This window comes from Pelodiscus sinensis, chromosome 3 (assembly GCF_049634645.1).
Source record: "Pelodiscus sinensis isolate JC-2024 chromosome 3, ASM4963464v1, whole genome shotgun sequence".
Lineage (NCBI taxonomy): Eukaryota > Metazoa > Chordata > Testudines > Trionychidae > Pelodiscus > Pelodiscus sinensis.
In genome coordinates, this window is record NC_134713.1 from 25,606,131 (window position 1) to 25,625,456 (window position 19,326).

The window sequence follows — 19,326 nt, forward strand, 5'->3', positions numbered from 1 at the left end:
TTGCAGCCAACAGGTCAGTATCGGCCTTTCCCCACCAGCCCTCCCTGTCCCTCTCCAGCTTTGGCACTGCAGGCAGTGTGCAACCCCAGCTTTCCTGGAGCATGGGGAGAGCTGGTAATGCAGGGCTAAAGCCTGGGGAGCCCCAGGAGACTGGGGAAGCCTCACTATATGGGGGAGGGCTGGGGAGTGCAGTGTGGGCCAGGCCAGCCAGGCAGTTTGGGAAGGAATTGCCTTCTGCAGCCTCTAAAACTTGCTGCCCATGTCTCCAATATGGATGGAATTATGTATTCAAAGTATGTATTCAAGGCACAGGGGCCTTGGCTAAATTACCATTTGATTCATTTAATTCTGTTTAGCCCCCCACCCCTTGTGGATTCATTTGGATATTGTGTTCCTCCCTTCTTGTTCTGAGACATTGTGTTGTGTTTCTCTGCTTTTAAGTAGCTGACATATCTCATTCCAGAAGCAGCTGCACTTCAGCATTAGTAATTTTTGTGTCAAAAATGTTGAGGTCCTGTTTCATTTCTAGAGCAGAGTGGGGTTTCCTAATCTCCTAGGATTTTGTTTTAATGTAACGGTTTTGAAGGCCGCTATTCTGACAAGACTACTTCTCCCCTTCTGTTCCATTGCAATACTAGACAGGACAAAGAGTGGGATCTAGCTATACACAACAGCAAAGGAAGAATAAATCAAAACCTAAATAAGACAAACAATACATTCAAAATGTATTCCGGTGCAGCAGAATCATAGAAACACAGGGCTAGAACAGATCTTGAGAGGACATCAAGTGCAGCCTCCTGTGCCGAATCTGTAGCAAGGGAGACTTAGCTAGCTATTAGGAAAAACTTCCTAACTATAAGTGCAGTTAATCTCTAGAACAGATTTCCAGGGGAAGTTGTGGAATCTTTGTCACTGGAGGTTTTAAAAGCAGGCTGACAGTTCCTGGCAGGTGTTTATCCAAAATTTACTTGATCCTGCCTCAGCACTAGGGATGTTAATGGTTAACCAGTAAGCCTTATTGGGTGAGTCTTACTGCTTTATGGTTAGCAGTTGGAGGCTGGAGCAGGCCCTCACTTGCGATGAGCAAGAGGCTGCTCCAGCACAGGCAGGGGCACTCCAGTTGGCCGTTAAATGGGATTTTACATCTCTACTAAGGATTAATCCAATTACTTTCTGACCTATCGTCAAAGAACATGGAGAACAATTGATCACTGTTCTTTTTATAACAGCCCTTAACAGTCTTCTAATATGTTGTTCAGTGTCCCTGCCTGAAGTATGGCCAACCAGAGCAGGATAATTTCTTTCCATGTCTTACATACAACACTCTTAATAGACTCTAGAATATTAGCCTTCTTTGCAACTGCATTATCCTGTTTATTTATCTTCAATTTGTGATCTGCTGTAACCTCCAGATCCTTCTCTGGGATACTACAACCTATTATTCCCCATTGTGTGGTTGTGCATTTGATTTTTTCTGAAGTCCTTCACACTTGTCTTTACTGTATTTCATCTTGCTTAATTCAGCCCAATTCTCCAATCTGTCAAAGTCATTTTTAATTTTAATTCTGTCCTGAAAAGTGCTTGCAGCCTTTTCCATTGAGGTGGCATCTGCAAATGTGCTCTCCACAAAATTATCTCAGTCATTAATGAAAATGTTGACTAGTATCAGACCCAAGACTGAGTGCTGTGGGACACTTCTAGATAGTGTCTCCTAGTTTGACAGCAAACTACACTTGGAGTACTTTCAGCATACATAATAGCAGCAATATTATCTCCAAACCTAAAGTACAAACAAATATGGATTTGTATCACATGCACAGGTAAGAGAGTCAGTTGAAAAGTTCAGAATCTGATTGGTCTGAACATCTAAATTTTCCACTTTTGGGGAAGAGAGATTTGATTTGGAACATTGATCGAGGCATTCTTCAGTTACCAGTGAACATATTTACAGAAGCTAAAGTATCACTCTCTCTCTTCCCACCCCCCCCCCCCTTCCTTTTCTCTCTCTTTTTTTCCTCCTTCCCCTCTCTCTTATTTTTTCTTGGAACTGGACTTCTAATACTGGAGTCATCTGAAGAAGAGGGTTGCGTCCACGAAAGACCATGATACCATCTACATGTTTTGTTAGCCTTTAAGGTGCTACTAGACTATTTGTTGTTTTTTAAGTTTTTCCAGTTACAGATTAACTCTGCTACCCCTCTGAAGCTTTCTTCTCTCTAGTGTCAGGGCACTTTCCCTGACTGTTGTTCTGCAGGAGTTTTGGATTTCTAGGTCATCACTAGATAATTCATCCACTGAGGTGAATGTCCATATGTAACCCATTCTAGCTGTGGTTAGGGATGTGAACGACTAGTTGACTGTCTGATAAGCAAATGCTTATCAGATAGTTGACACACTAGTTGACTAGTTGCTTCCCCCCAACCTCCGCCTTGCAGCCTCTATCAGAAAGAGGCAGCAAGGGGGGAGGGAGAGGATGTGTGCTTCAGAGTGGCAGCGCCATGTGGAGCCCGGGGCCAGACCCTGGGCTCCATGCAGCGCTGCTGCTTTGAAATGCCATATGCAGCCTGGGGCCAGCTGGGGAGTCCCCAGCTCCCTTGGGCTACAAATGGCATTTCAAAGCGACAGTGTCGCATGGAGCCCGGTGTCAGCTAGGGACTTCCCCACTGACCCTGGGCTCCATGCAGCACTGCCACTTTGAAACACTGCGGGAAGCATGGGGCCAGTGGGGGACTGCTTGAGTGCCCCACTGGCCCTGTGCTCCCTGCAGTGCTTTCACCTTTGAAGTGTAGCAACGGCTCCAGGGCTGTTGCTACGCTTCAAAGACAGAAGCACCCTTATCGACTAATTGAATAGTCAATGCAAATTGCATTGATTATTTGATTAGCCAATTAAACTAAATTTAACCTTCCTAGCTGTGGTCCACTTTTAGCTCTTTCTATCTGACCCAGTCATCCACAGCATCTTCATTCCACTGTCAATCCCAAATTAAACATATAGGGCTATACTGCCCACTGGTGTGATTTAGCATCACCCCACTGAAATCCTGACCATCATCTGTCCCATCTAAACAAAAAGGCTGCTGGGCTGTACTAGCTGTCTGGCCCACACAGAAGGTGCATCCTGAGAAGAAGATGAGTCAGCAACAACAGCACAGAACAGAGTTGTTTCCCAGTAGTTCTGGGTCACAGACTTACCATATCAGATTTCAGAGAGTTCTGCCTCTAAGCTTCCTTCCCCTCAACCACAGTCAGCGTTCCTAGCAGCATTTTATTTCTTAAGAAATTCACTCTATAGACACTGGCAGAATTCTTCTGTTCTTGCCTTGACTTCCTCTTTTAATGCATCTCTCCTTGTAGTGGCCACATAATGGTGATTCTAACCACACCTGTGGAGTGGAATTCTCACATGCCACATTGCCCTGGCTGAATGGTTCTCTTGTCTCATTCTATTCTCACCTCTGAGCAAGTTCTTCAAAGTTGGCCTTCTGCTGCCACTTCTCCTGTCACCTGCTAGTGACAACCCCATTATGCAGTCATCCATTTCTGCCCAGCCTCACCAACCAGCAGGGAGGGGCTGGTATCTCATGCAGACAAATATGCAGGGATCGAGAGTGTTGCAATAATGGAAGCTGAGCCAGGAGTTGAATGTGACCCTGTGCATCTTACTGCAGATTGAGTCATACATGGCCCAGAGCGGGACCTAACTGTAAGGACAGGTTGGACCTCCCTGGCCCGGTACCCTCAGGACCTGACTGGTCCTGGATGATGGATTTTGCCAGACCAGGTGAGAGCATTTCTGAGTAGGGTTACAAGGTAGTCTTAAAAAAAATACCAGACACACTTCATGGAGGGGGGGGAGGAGCGGGGCTGGCTGGGAGAAAGGGGGGGGCTGGGAAGCAGGGTGGAGGCTGGGGGAGATCAGGGGGAAAGGGAGGCAACCAGCGGGAGCAGGGCTGGCCAGGGGAGCTCAGGAGGAGGAGAGGACAACTGGCTGCCGGAAGCAGCACTGGCAGGGGGTGCAGCGGGGCTGGCCGGGGAAGATCGGGAGGAGGAACCTGCCGGCGGGAAGTAGAGCTGGCGGGGGGGGGGGAGGGGCGGTGATTGGGTACAGCGGGGCTGTCCAGGGGAGATCGGGAGAGGAAGGGAGAACTGGCCGCCAAAAGCAGGGCTGGTGGCGGGTGCAGCAGGGCTGGCCGGGGAAGATCGGGAAGAGAAGTGGGAATCAACCGGCCGGTCAGGAGGGAGCGGGGGTAGGGGGAAGAGTGTATCAGCCGGTGGGGAGCGGGACTGACCCAGGCAGTGCAGATCCCAGGGTGCTCCTGCCCCCCGCACGGTTCAGGCGAAGTCTGAGTCAGTCTGGCTGCGGCTCCACCACGTGCTTGATGAACGCACAGAAGCACGGACCGGGCTGCCCCTCCTCCTCACACGCAACCAGGGCTCCCAGCACCGATCGCGCCCTGCCTCCCAGCCACTCCCCCCACCAGGCTTCCAGACGCCCAGTTGGAAAACCAGAAAATACCAAACATTGCACAAGTCCGGTATTTTCTGGATTTTTTACCAGATAGACCCCCAAAAAACTGGACTGTCCAGTAGAAAACTGGACACCAGGCAACTCTACTTCTGGGTCCCCTGCCCTTGCTCCCTCCCCCAACCCTGTGACCCCATGGGCTTCCCAGATCACCCTGGCAGCCCATTTGGACCACAAGTCAGGCTTCTCAGTTCCCTCTCCATTCCTTCTAGCAGACACCAGCCTTCCTGGCTCCCAGCCCACATGGCACCCCAGCTGGACCATGTGCTGAGCTCCCCCTGCCAGCAGCGTGCTGGGCTCCCAGCCCCCACTCCCCTGTACACCAGGACTCGCCAATCCTGAAATATCCATGGTCCTGCCAGACTAGAGAGTCCCGCTTCACAGAGGTGCAACCTGTACTGCAGTTGCATAAGTAGCGGTAACAATTGAAATCACACTCACATTCAGGTTACGAGTCCAGACATTTCGGATCCAACCAGGATCCCTCATCAGTGGAATCTAAAAGCAAACAAAACAAAAAGAGGTGGTGAGAATTAAACTTAGCAAAATGGGTTAGCACATCTCTGTATCAACAAACGTCCTTTGGAGTTTCTCTGCTCTGATACATGTCTCCTGCTTCTTCCATATCATGTGAGTCACCTACTTTTTAGCTATGTTGAAAACAGCTTTCAAAAACTTCTGCTTTTTTCCCCCTGGGTCTAGAAGACCATTTTCCCAAGCCACTCCACCTTTGCAAACAGGCCTAAATCAGACTCTGTACCTTCCGCAGCATGCACTGGCCATGGCAGAGTTTGGGCTGTGAACCTACATGCTTTGCTTTTCCTTGTTGTTTGAGGACAATAGAGGACATATTCATTCCTCCAGCCTAATCCATATTTGCTGCTCTGGTGGAATATAGGGTCATTAATGCTCTCAAGGGACCAAGGAATAATTCCCCCACCGCAGGCACAGCACAGGGCTGCCATAGGTATTTCAGATTCCTTGAGGTAGCCCAGAAACCAAAGGATGCACAGGTGATGTAAAGCTATCTCTGTTCATTCGCAAGGTTTACTCCTTCTTTACTATGCTTCCAGGAAGCGTAGCATAGACCCTAGGACTATGTCTAGCCCCAAAACAGAAGTACAAGAGAGAAAGGTTCCTGCTACCTTAGCTCACCCCAGCATCATCTGTGCATTAAGCCCTGCCTGTACTAAAGATCAAATGCAAAAAAGTTAAATTATTTAGCTGTTGGACTGCTGCTTATTCCACAGGTCACAGCTTTCTCCCTATCTTGCTCCACTGAACATTGTCTGTGTAGATAGGCACGTGTGTTAATACAGGTTGAACCTCTGTTAACTGGGATTCCCTGATCCGGCAATATCCATGGTCCAGCAGCATCCCCCGCATCAAGGTAGCATTATGCAAAGAAGCCAAAGAGGACTAGACACAGGGAGAAGAGACAATCCTGGGGAGAAGAAAAGGGGGAGGGTTCTGGGCAGACTAGGTCTGGCTCCAGAGTTCCGCCAAGCTAATCATCAAGGCATAGGCATGGCCTGGCAGTTTGCTGAAGTCCGGCAGCCAGCAGTTTGCATTTCTGAGTAGGGTTACAAGGGCACTGGTCCCAACCCCAACTGGCGGTTGGGAACCACTGTCCTAAAGAACCTTATTTAGGCCTGCCTAAGCAAGTAAGAACAAATAGGGGGAAATCAGAAACATAAGAACAAGGTCACAGTGAAAAGTTCACCCAATGCTGGTAGGTGCTTTTCTTGAAGATCCATTAAACAGGTATGTATTACATGCATACATTATAGACACAGATATTAGGCAGCAGGAAGAGTAAAGGAGAAGCTGTTGGAAGGTAGGTAGCCCATTTGCATCTTCTTGGAACAGTGAGTCTGCTGGCCTATGTGTGAAACCTGCTGCACGTAGAAAGTGAGTTTTATCAGGGATTTGAGTGAGAAGGCGGTGGCTGGGCAATTAGCTCTTTGGTGTATATAATAATACCTTGCACTTACAGAGGAACCTTCTATTTAAGGATTACAACATGATGTTCAAACATCAATGTAATGAACCTCAGAACACCCATGTGTTGTCAGTAAGTGTTACCCTAATTTTCCAGGTTAGGAAACTGAAGCACAGAGAGTTTAAATAATTTACCCAAGGCTACACATAAAGTCAGTGTCAAAACTAAAAGCCGATCTCTCCACAACCAGTCTCTGGGCCTTAACTCTAAATCCATCCTTCTCCTGATGTGATGATAGAATAATACAAGATTAAAGCTGATGCTGCGAAAGCACTATACAAGATGATAGGACATGTTAAATGACACCACACAACATCTACTACAAAAGACAAGGCATAAACACCCCCCCCCACACACACACACACATATGATAGACAATAAACAACAAAATGTTAAATCCCATATGTGATTTGGCCGATATGCTTTTGATTGAAAGGAGAATACTAATGTAAGTCGTTTCAGTGAACTTCATAATCGCACCCTATGAGAGTGGAAGTGCAATCTTGGTCCAGAGGAGTCGTGTCCCATTGAGAGGCATTGGCAGGGAGACCATGCCATGTATCGTTCCACTGCCTTTTCTGGACAAAGCTTTTGCCAGCTCTCCATTTTCTTTCCCTTCCTTTTGTTACATATTTTTCCTTCTCTGGGTTTTTTTTTTTTTTTTAAAACAATCTCTGTGTTACTCTTTGCCCCTCTCCCATCTTCTTTTACAGCTCGCCCTGTCCTATTTCCCACTCTCTATAAGGTTACACTCTGTGGCTATGTCTAGACTGCAAGCCTCTTTCGAAAGAGGCTTCTTCGAAAGATACTTTCGAAAAAGCCTCTTTCGAAAAAGCGCGTCTAGACTACAATACGCGGATCGGAAAATCGATCCGCTTTTTCGAAAAAGAGCATCCTGACTGCTGGACGCTCTTTCGAAATTAAAAGCCACCCGGAACTGCTTCTGCCAGGGCATGGGGGCAGCATTTCCTTCCGGGTGCTGCTGCCTGCCCTTTGCAGAGACGCATGGTTAAACACCCGTTGCTCTGCTTCTGCAGCTGCCTTTGTTGTCCCTCTAGGAGGTAAGCAAGGCATTGCAGTGCTGGTTTGGAGTGCTCAGCTTCCTGGGACACCCCAGCAGGTTTTTTGTTTGGAGGTTTTTCTGTTTTAGACCCGTTTTTTCGGCATGGAGCCAGAGCTGCCCCATGGCAGGCGATGGCCCCACGCCATCATACTGCAAGTGTTGCTGCATCTGCATGACACAGTCATGAGGCTACTTCCCCATCTGGACCCAGACCAGAGGTACGAAGGGATCGTCCGTCATGCAGCCCCACTGCCCTTGCCTCCAAACTTCTTTGTGGACAGGCATTTTTGGAGGCTTGACACCAGCTCTGACTGGTGGGACCGTCTCGTTATGCAGCTCTGGGATGACCAAGAGTGGCTACGCAACTTCCGGATGTGAAAGACCACTTTCCAGGAGCTGTGTACCTGGCTCGCCCCTGCTCTGCAATGGCAAGACACCCACCTGCGGCCCGCTATCCCCGTGGAAAAGAGGGTCGCCATTGCCCTCTGGAAGCTGGCAACCCCCGACAGCTACCGCTCCGTGGGACACCAATTTGGCGTGGGGAGATCTACTGTCGGGGCCGTCTTGATGGAGGTAAGTCATTGTCTGGGGACAGTCACAGTTTGGGGTGGGGGGAAGGGAGACTGTCAGGAAGGGCAAAGTGGAGAGTGAGTGGGAGGGAGCTCCTCCACTCACCCTGAATTGTTGGGGGGGGGAGTTCTGAGGAGGGGATTCCCGGGGTGCTTGAGAGGGAAGGTGGGTGGTGGGTTCTCCTCCTAAGAGATAAGGCACCCCTTCTAACATTTTGTTGTCTGTCTCTTTCTGCAGGTGGTGAGGGCCATCAATTCGGAGCTGCTGAACAGGCTCATCTGTCTAGCAGATCTGGACAGCGTCATGGCCGGCTTTGCTGCCCTTGGCTTCCCGAATTGTGGAGGAGCACTCGATGGGACACACATTCCAATCCGTGCACTGCCCTATCGAGCAGCCCAATTCATTAACAGAAAGGGCTACTTTTCTATGGTCCTCCAGGCCCTGGTTAACCATCGTGGCCAGTTTTCTGACATTTGTGTTGGGTGGTCAGGGCGGGCATATGATGCCCGCATCTTCAGGAACTCGTACCTCTACCGGAGGCTTCAGGCAGGAACATTTTTCCCGCATCACAACTTTGCGATTGGGGATGTGCACATGCCGGTGTGCATAGTGGCTGATGCTGCCTACCCCCTGATGCCGTGGCTGATGAAGCCCTACACCGGCCACCTGGATGCAAGCAAGGAGCAGTTTAATGCTCACTTTAACCGGGCTCGCAACCAGGTGGAATGTGCGTTCGGACGTTTAAAAGGCAGATTCCGGTGCTTGCTCACACACCTAGAGATGGGGGAGAGCAACATCCCTGAAGTGCTGGCCGCGTGTTGCGTTCTCCATAACCTGGTAGAGAGGAAAGGGGAGGCCTTCCTACCAGGGTGGGGTACAGGTGCTGATGGTCAGGAGAGGCACTTTGCCCAGCCCCGGACAGCTGCTATCCGCCAGGCTCACCGGTCTGCTGTTTGCATACGGGAGGCCCTATGGGAGCAATTCTCAATTGGAGGCCACTGACTCTACTGAGGGGCTTCTGCCTGGGCCCTGGCCCAATAGAAGCTTCCCTCCACAACCCATCTCCTGACTCTGTTTGGAGAAATAATAAACACCAGGGTTTGTCTCAAAATAATAAGTTCTGTTTTATTTTTTTAAATATCACTCACTGGAAAATAGTATAACTGTTGCAAACATAAAAAAGCTTTTGTTCATTTTTGATGTAGAAAATATACTTTCATGCCAAACTATGTACAATAAACATTTTGTTTAACACATTCCTTGTCATTTAACTGGGGTGATGGGGGTGCTTGAAACCTGGCGGGGGGAAGAGGACTTGAAACCTGGCGGGGGGAAGAGGATCAGGTTGCACGGTGCTTGCCTGATCTCAGTCTCCTGCTTGGGTCTCGTGTTCGGGGTCCACCATGGCCACGGGATCGGGTGGTGCGCCTGTCGGTTGGCTGGATAACAGCGGGTAGGTGCTCTTGGGACTGGGAGGCCTGGGGGAGAGGAGGGCCAGGGGGAGAGAGGGGCTGGGGAATGGGTGGGGCTGGGGGAGAGGGAGGTCCAAGGGGGGAAAGGGATGCTGCTGTGGAAGGGGGGTTTGGTGGGGCGGGGTCATGGGGTGCTGGAGGAGCAGGACCAGGCACAGGAGCAGGTAAGCTGCAGACCTCCTTGAGAGTGGCACTCAGGGACGTGCGCTGCTGGACCAGCTCCTCCATCAGCTGGTCATGCCACTGATCCTCTGCCTCCGCCCTCTCTCGCAGGATGGTGTTGAGCTCGTGCACGGCCTCCACATGCTGCCTCAGGATGTCCGCATACACATGCCTGTGTCTGCGGCTCCCATGTCCCCGAGATGGAGGTGGGGCAGGGGTGCTGCGGCCCTCTTGCACGGCTGGTCCAGCTGTGGAGGAAAAGAGGAAGACACAATCAGTCATAAAAAACTGGACTATGTAGCACTTAAAATACTAACAGGATGGTTTATTAGGGGATGAGCTTTCGTGGCCCAGACCCACTTCCTCAGATCAGAGTAACACGGCTACATTTCTATCACAATCAGTCATGTGTGTAACAGCTGTCCAAAAGGGCATGCCCTCTCCTTGAGACAGGGGAATCAGACATTCCGAAGGTAACACCGTTTGTGACCTGGGCATCAGCCTGAGCATTACAGGTTTCCCTTGTGCATCACCCACTGTGCACCCCCTTCCCCCTCTCCCCCGGGTGTTACACAACCTCACTGCACTCACCTGCTGCTTCATCTCTGGCGTCAGATGACACCTGGGAGGCCTCTGGGGTCTGTGTGACTGGCTCCAGGGTGAGGGTCGCCGTCTCCTCACTGTCCTCGGGCACCATGTCCCCGTCTCCAGACTGCTCTGGGTCCTGCTCTGGCTCGTCCACCACAGGGTCCGCCAAGCCTGACTGCACGAGATGCCGTGGTGTGCGTGCTTCACCACCACCCAGGATCTGGTCCAGCTCAGTATAATAGGGGCAGGAGTGGAGGGTTGCCCCAGAACGGGAGCTATCCTCCCTGGCCTTCACATACCCTTGGCACAGCTCCTTAACTTTGGAGCGCACCTGGTCCTGGTTGCGAGGGTAGTGTCCTTTCTGTGCCAGGGCCTCTGCCATGCGGCCATAAATGTCCGCATTTCACCGCCGGCTTTTAGGGCTTGTAAGGCCTCCTCTCCCCAGAACTTGAGAAGGGTCTTGAGCTCTGGCCCAGACCATGATGGTGCCCGGCATTTGGAGCCCCTGGTTGGGTCCCCAGAAGGCTCTCTAGAAGGGCCAGGAGGGTCTTGGGGCTGGGACATGCTGAACTTCACCAGCCGTGTGCTCTGGCTGCTTTGCTGCCACAAGTGGCTGTGAGGGTGCCTGTCCCTTTAAGAAATGGCTGCAGACAGGAACCAGAGACATGCAAGGCATGCCCCAGATTGTCCACCTTCTTCCTGGAGGCCATTATTTTCGAAAAAATGGCCTCCCCGCGTCCACACACACTTATTTTTGACGGATCTCTGTCGAAAAAGGTGTCCTTCCTCATGCAATGAGGTTTACCGCCATCGAAAGAAAAGCCGCATTCTTTCAATTTAATTTCGAAAGAACACGGCTGTAGTCTAGACGCAGGTGACGTTTTTTCGAAAAAAGGCTACTTTTTTTGAAAAAAACCCTGAGTCTGGACACAGCCTGTGCAAGGTGGAGGACCAGTTTGCCTCCATAGGACTAGGCTGCAGAGGCCAATGTTGCTGAATTCAGTGTTGCAAAAGCCGAGACGTTTGGCGTGGCAGACTGGGCTATATGTGCAGGCGGCAAACTAGAGGAGCTACTTGCATGACTGAGTGCATCAGACGATGTGGTGGGACCAAGGAGGGTGGATTGCCTCCTTCTTGACCCAGAACCCAAGGAACATGTATACAAGAGATGGTTCCTGAGCCATGCATGTTTATCGACCCCTACTGTCCTCTTTCTCTGCCCTAAACACACTGGACGAGTCCAGGGCCTAAATGGCTTTACAACACATTGCAGTTGAGTACATTTATTTTTAAAATAAGAAAGTGTCTGCACTTATTAACGAGTTCTCTTTCTTACCATCTGTAATGTAAAAAAAAAATATTTTTCGTAAGTTAGACATGCCATGAAGTAAACACATTTCAGAACCCATATAGCAGGAATGGCCACTGGTAAACATTATTGTTCATTATTTGAAGCCAACAGTATGTTGCAATCAAGTGAAATAATCATACAATAGTACTGTTGCCTTCCAATCCAAATCCTATGAAAAACATGAAGCAAGCCCAGTCCTGAAGACAGTCTGTGTATACAGATGTATCAGTCACGTGGCAGACAGTCTGGGATCCCTGCCAGTAGTTTAAGGGCATAGTTCAATACTAAATGACACTCCATTTACAAGTCCGTGCAAATAATGTAACTTTTAGATATGAAAGCCATGTAGCTTAATGTTGCAGTTGAGTATTATTTGATATATAGGACCAAAAATTTAATCAAACATAAAAAATGCCTGGCTAATATTCCATCCATTTTGCATTTCAAAAGCAACTAACACTAAAGCAAAGTATATTACTATTCAGCACTACCATTAGTAGGGAGATTTAGCATCTGGCAAGTGGCATCTTTTTGACGTTCCTTTTTGTCAAGGTGTTTATTACAAACCCACCAGCTAGCTTTCATATTCACTAGGCTTAGAAAATTAAATAGATAAGAATGATTTTAAAGATGATATTCATCAGAGTCTGTCTTCATTCACACCTTGTGCATTTCTCTTCTTCTCAGATAAGGAAGGATGATCTTGAGCTTAAGGCAGCAAAATAGGACCCAATAAATGAAGGTTCTGTTTCCAACTTCTCTTCTGAATTCCGCTGTGACCTGGGCCTCTCCTTCAATTCCCGACCTGTGAAATGGCACTAATGCTCAGTCGCTTGGAATGTTGTGAGGATAAATTGATTAATGAGCATGAGAAACATCTACACATAAACTTTGTAGAGTTCTAGAAGGGTAACAAAGCAGAATTCATCCTGGTGACTGTAGCACTGTCATCATTCAAAAGGAAAGCAGGAACCCTCTTCTCTGTGCAGGTAGAGCAGGAACTCTTGACCACAGTTCTTCCCTGGGGATCCAACAATATTTCCTAGTCACTGTTTTCAGATCAGGTTTGCATCAGGAAGAGTGTGACAGGAGGAGAAAATCAGAATAGGAAGAATGGTATATGTATCCTAGATGATGTCTAGCTAATGATATATGGACTGCAGCCACCTCTACAATTTAGAGCAATAAAATCAGATATCTGGTTCTTTGATGTGTGTTCATCTTCTAGTAGTTCCCTGCTCTTAGGCCAGATTTTATTTCCCCAACTTTCCTCCTCTTTCATAACTCTACATTAGTCACTCACATAGAAAATTATAAAATGGTTTAACTAAATGTCTGAATGACTCACCTATTCACGTGTGATAGTCAGCGTTACCTCATTCTCCCAAATTCATATTGTTACACAGTGATGTTTTGAAGATACACCTAAATTGACAGGCTTAACACCTTCACTGCTATGTCCATCTGTCTGCTTCTTGGCTGCCAATTTAAACAGTGTATCAATAGAATGCTACTGCATACAGTACCAGGAATATGTGGCAGCACAGGACATGAGCAAACCAGATGTACAGTACAAGTACCTGGTAGTACAATATTTAAAATCTTTATGAGCCTTTTGTTCATGGCTTGCCAGTCTGTCAATAACTTTAAAAGCAATTTTACAACTTTCCAGTCCTCAGGGATCCTTTCCCACTCCCAAAAACAGTGCACACTCATACACCTCACACACATGCCCTTGCCCATGCACACACAAAAGGTAGCCAACCCTTTCTAGAAACTTTGGCCAGTACAGAGAAGGAGCTGCAGAGCCACTGGCAGGGCCAAGATTAGCCAGTGGAGGGCAGGAAGAACTTCCACAGGGGAGGTGATCTGGTGAAGGGAAACAAAGCAACCTCAGCGAGATGGAGTAGGGTGAAAATGACAAAACTACATAGGTCATCTCAGAAAAAGTTTTTGCAAGTCAATTGGTGCAAGTAAGTGAACAGGGCTGTTTCTAAACACTGTAATCTTCATATCCTCTCTATATAAGTTCTGGGTTAGATCCTGAATAGGGTGTAACACCACTGAAACGAATAGAATCACACCAATTTACACCGGTGGAGGATCTCACCTTATTTAGTCATACCAGGGAATACATTTCTTTTCCCTGTGCTATTTTATAAACAGAGTGTAGACCAAATTCACCCTATTGTAATTCCCTTGGCATAAGCGCAGTTACATCAGGGAGTGGGATTGATCTGTGTCTTTAAGGCCCTGTAGAAGGAAACAAGATATGAGAAGTATCAGGTGACTTAGGCACGTACATTCTGGTCAAACAGGCCAGACAGCTGAGCTAAGCATTGATCAGTCTTTATGTTTGCAAGCTTGAGAGAATGGATTTGTGACATTCCCATGCACCATAGCGTTCAGATGTAACAAAAGAATGTTACTGTAAAGCCAATACAGTAAACTTCCAATAATCCGGCACCTTTAGGACCCAGGGGGTGCCGGATTATCAGATATGCCGGACTATCGGAAAGGGGGGCTATAAGGGGCCTGGGTGGAGTGGGGGGGATGCGCCCCTCAGCGCTACGGGACCAACCCGACAGCACCCCAGCCGCTCTGCCCCAGGCATCCCCAAGTCAGCTGCTGGTCAGTTTCAGCAGTGGAAGCCGGTGGCAGAGCAGCTCCAATTGTCCGGCTGCCCGGAGCACTTCTGGGTTCCAGATGGTGCCAGACCATCAGGAGTGCCGGACCACTGGAGTTTTACTGTACTTAGTTGTACTGGTCTTGAAATAATTCATTGCACTATTTATATATTCAGTCTCTAGCTAATGTGAACATAGGCAAACCACAAATGCCTTATGGCAGCTTGCTTGGAGCATGTAAAATAAGAAAAAAGGCATTTCTTTACATTAATCTGTTTTTCATGAAAATCTGGGCATGAATTTTAGAGCTTGCTGGGTCTGTAAGTGGGTCGGGAGCAAAATAGCATGAGGCTTTGTTTCACACAAGCAAAACCTGAACAAGCCTTTTGTTTTTGTGAATGGGGTCCTTTGTCATTATGTGGATTGCACCTGTTTCCATAGTGCTCTATAAACATTCTAGAAGCACAGTGTGAGGTAATGGACCAGATTTGAGATAGGAATAATGTGGGTAGGACATGCTGCTATAACACTTTGTCTTTTTGGTGGTAGACTTTTAACAAGTCAGTTTTCCTATTTACTTCCTATTCACTTGGCCTGGTAGTGATATTCTCTGCGGCCTGTCAGAAGAGTATCTGTTTAGCCGGCTGCAGATATGACAGCTCATAACATATATTAGTAAGCACAGTTTCCTATGCCTTCTCATCTCTCAACCAGAAAATGGATCCAGTAGATCTTAGGTTGTGGGCATCCTGGCCATGCCTCTGCCCTCCTGGCCCATCTATAGATCCTTCCCAGTGTTCCCATGTATCCCACAATCCCTTCTTGTTTCTCCCAAGACTTCAACAAAACTCTGCTTGGGTGAGAACCTAGGAAAATGTAAAAGCTCGAAAAGAAGTCCAGAAAAAACACTGAGAGGTAGTGAGTACAGGCAGTCCCCGAATTATGCGGATCCGACTTATGTCGTATCCGCAGTTACGAACGGGGCTTTTCTCGCCCCGGAAGACGGGAGCGGCAAGATGCCCAGATGCGCCGCGGTCCGCCGCCCCCGTCCTCCGGGGCGAGAAAAGCTTCTCCCCGTCTCCCTGGTCTGCAGGGAGACGGGGAGCAAAGCCTTGGAGCACGCCCGCAGTGGGACAGCCCGGGCGCGCTTGAGCTGTTCCCCTGAGGGCGTCCTCCGTGGCTTTGCTCCCCGTCTCCCGACCAGCTGACCTTGGAGCACGCCTGCAGCGGGACAGCCCAAGCGCGCTTGGGCTGTCCCCCTGTGGGCGTGCTCCAAGGCTTTGCTCCCCGTCTCCCTGGTCTGCAGTCCCCGTCTCCCTGGTCTCTATCTTGTACATAACCCGGGGACTGCCTATATTCAAAAAGTGGCTTGGAAAGCAATTGTATGTTATCTTCGCCAAAATAAAGAAGCAAGCCAACTGTCCAATGAGAGTTCCAGCTCACCCCCAATGCATTTCTCTCTCTACAACCATGTAGTGTGCAGTGCTATTTCTGAAGAGAGGAAGGTGATAGATCTGAAGCAATCAAAAGACACCATGGCTCTGAGGACTATTAAAACATACATACACAATAACAGGAAGACTTCTGCCCTTGTCTGAGAGGCCCATCAAACAAAAGCATTTCCGCTCCTGGAAGAGTGGTAATACAAATTTACTGTCTGAATACATGAATGTTTTGAAAATCTTTTAAAGCAAGTTAGTTAAATGACTGTTTGGAAAAGAATATAGCAAGTGAAACAAAATTTACAGATGCAAATTCTGAGGTCTTTACCTGCTTTGTATATGTATACACAAAAAATTAATTGAAAATTAGGCAAAAAACTACTAACAGGCTACTGTATATCTATGCTGCACTGCAGGATAGTGGTGGGTTGTGAATAGTAGTGAACACCAAAGTTCTTGTCTTTAATTTCCCAGTGAGGACATTTTGGTCATAAACTAAAATATTCCTAGTTCTTGTTAATGTGGATCTATTTGAAGAGTACTATGGTAACCACAAACTAAAAAGCTTTTAGTCTACACCCTTACTCCGTGTTCACATTAGGGAGGACACAACACCATCGCCCCACAGTTCAGACTGCAGGGACTGTGAATAATAGTGCAGAAAATGGAGACAAGGCCATGCAGTTTTCCTTGTTGATTCTATCAGCACTGTTTCAAGTGTCTACAGGCAGTCCCCGACTTACGCGGATCCGACTTATGTCGGATCCGCACTTACGAACGGAGCTTTCTCGCCCCGGAAGTCGGGGCGAGAAAGCCCCGTTCGTAAGCTGCTCCAGTGCCCCTGGTCTGCTGGAGACCGTCTCCAGCAGACCAGGGGCACCGGGCGGGTTCCTGCGCTTCTGAGGCTTTGCCAGAGCAAAGCCTCAGAAGCGCGGGAACCGCTGCTGCTGCCCCTTGAGACCCGGTGCCTGTGGTCTGCTGGGGACGGTCCCCAGCAGACCACAGGCACCCAGACTGAAGCCGCAGCCGCGGGGGGGTCCCGCGCCTCTGAGGCTTTGCCAGAGCAAAGCCTCAGAGGCGCGGGACCCCCCCGTGGCTGCGGCTTCAGTCCGGGTGCCTGTGGTCTGCTGGGGACCGTCCCCAGCAGACCACAGGCACCCAGACTGGAGCCGCAGCCACGGGGGGGTCCCCAGCAGACCACAGGCACCCAGACTGGCACAGGCACCGTCCCCAGCAGACCACAGGCACCCAGACTGAAGCCGCAGCCGTGGCGGGGTCCCTCGCCTCTGAGGCTTTGCCAGAGCAAAGCCTCAGAGGCGCGGCACCCCGCTGCCGCTGCGGCTCTGCTCCCCGTGTCCCTGGTCTGCTGGGGGGGGGCGCAGCTAGTGTGCTCCCCCCCCCAGCAGACCAGGCTTTTGTTTTGGACTCTGGGGCAGAGCAGCTGGGGCGCTGCCGATTGGTCCTGCAGCGCCCGTGGGCACTACTGGACCAACCCGGCAGCACCCCAGCTGCTCTGCCCCAGGTCCTGATTCAGCCGCTGCTGGTCAGTTTCAGCAGCGGCTGAATCAGGACGTCTGGGGCAGAGCAGATGGGGTGCTGCTGGGTTGGTCCAGTAGCACCCCAGCTGCTCTGCCCCAGGCGTCCCCAAGTCAGCTTCTGCTGAAACTGACCAGCGCTGACTACAGGAAGCCCCAGGCAGAGTTGCTCTGCCCCGGGCTTCCTGGAATCAGCTGCTGATCAGTTTCAGCAGCAGCTGACTTGGGGACGCCTGGGGTTCTTAAGTTGATTCTGTATGTAAGTCAGAACTGACGGTCAGTTTCAGCAGTGTCTGAATCTGGACGCCAGTTCCGACTTACATACAGATTCAACTTAAGAACAAACCTACAGTCCCTATCTTGTACGTAACCCGGGGACTGCCTGTAGTCTCTTGTCAGGCTATTCCAAAATTTAATGGAATCACAATCAGAACACTTTCTGCCTCAATAATTTACCTGAGTCCTCTGTATGATAGGTCATTGGTCACTACACATAACATATACTGGAATTCATATTTGAGATTGATTATCCTAATGGATTGACATGTGTTGTGTCCACACTTGTGTTGTGTCCTTTTGGGAAATATCTAACTATTTCTTTAACAGGAGTGCAGCTCCACAGGTATTCAGGACACCAGGCACCCTAAAGAAGACCAGCACTGGCAATTTGCTATTTCTGCCACCTTGCCACCTAAAGTTGTTCATTGGGGGCTTAGTAATTGTAACGAAAACAAAACACAATGATAAGTGGCGCCTTGTATATGCTAGTGCTCCTATTGCTGATCGATCTGTGACAAAGGTGGTGAAACTGTGCCGGATTTCATATAGCTGGTGTAGTTAAGGCCAAATTGTGTTACATGAATTATCTGGCTTTGGACCTTTTACTTTCTTGGCCTGGGTGCCACATGAAGATGATAGGTCTGGACTCCTGAACTACAAACATATACAGGCAGTCCCCGAGTTACGCGGATCCAACTTATGTCGGATCCGCAGTTACGAACGGGGCCGTTCCTTTCCCTGGTCTCCAGCAGACCAGGGAGAGGAAGCAAAGCGGCGGAACACGTGGGCAGCGGACAGGGCTGTCCGCTGCCCACGCTGCTCCGAGGCTTGGCTCTGCTTTGCCCCCCCCCCCCCCCCGTCCCCCTGGTCTGCAGACCAGGGGGATGGCGGACGGGGGACGGGGGAATGGCGGACGGGGGACGGGGGGGCAAAGCAGAGCAAAGCCACGGAGCACGCGGGCAGCGGACAGCCCAGACACATCTAGGCTGTCCGCTGCCCGCGTGTTCCGCCGCTTTGCTCCCCGTCCCCCTGGTCTGCAGACCAGGGGGACGGGGAGCAAAGCAGAGCAAAGCCACGGAGCTCGAGGGCAGCAGGACAGCCACGGCACGTCTGGGCTGTCCCGCTGCCCCCGTGCTCCATGGCTTTGCTCCAGACACCTGTGGTACAGCAGCTGGGGCGCTGCCAGTTGGTCCCGTAGCGCCGCTCTGGGCGCTACTGGACCAACCAGGCAGCACCCCAGCTGTTCTGCCCCAGGCGTCCTGATTCAGCCACTGCTGGTCAGATTCAGCAGCGGCTGAATCAGGACGCCTGGGGCAGAGCAGCTTGGGTGCTGCTGGGTTGGTCCAGTAGCGCCGAGGAGCGGTGGCGCTACTGGACCAACCCAGCAGCACCCCAGCTGCTCTGCTCCAGGCGTCCCCAAGTCAGCCGCTGCTGAAACTGACCAGTGGCTGACTACAAGAAGCCCCTGCCCCGGGCTTCCTGGAATCAGCCGCTGATCAGTTTCAGCAGCAGCTGACTTGGGGATGCCTGGGGTTCTTAAGTTGAATCTGTATGTAAGTCAGAACTGGCGTCCAGATTCAGCCGCTGTTGAAACTGATCAGTTTCAGCAGCGGCTGAATCTGGACGCCAGTTCCGACTTACATACAGATTCAACTTAAGAACAAACCTACAGTCCCTATCTTGTACGTAACCCGGGGACTGCCTGTAG

General features: G+C 49.8%; 1 protein-coding gene across 4 annotated transcripts in view; it reads right to left on the reverse strand.

The window, feature by feature from the left end:
- The window catches only part of LPIN1 (lipin 1), a 135,191-nt gene that overhangs the window by 81,608 nt on the left and 34,257 nt on the right, over window positions 1-19,326 (reverse strand). For all 4 annotated transcript variants that reach the window (XM_075923491.1, XM_006138553.4, XM_006138554.4 and 1 more), the window contains exon 2: window positions 4,969-5,025. In XM_075923491.1, the coding sequence (XP_075779606.1) occupies window positions 4,969-5,025 (57 nt within the window). The remainder of the gene's footprint in view (window positions 1-4,968; window positions 5,026-19,326) is intronic.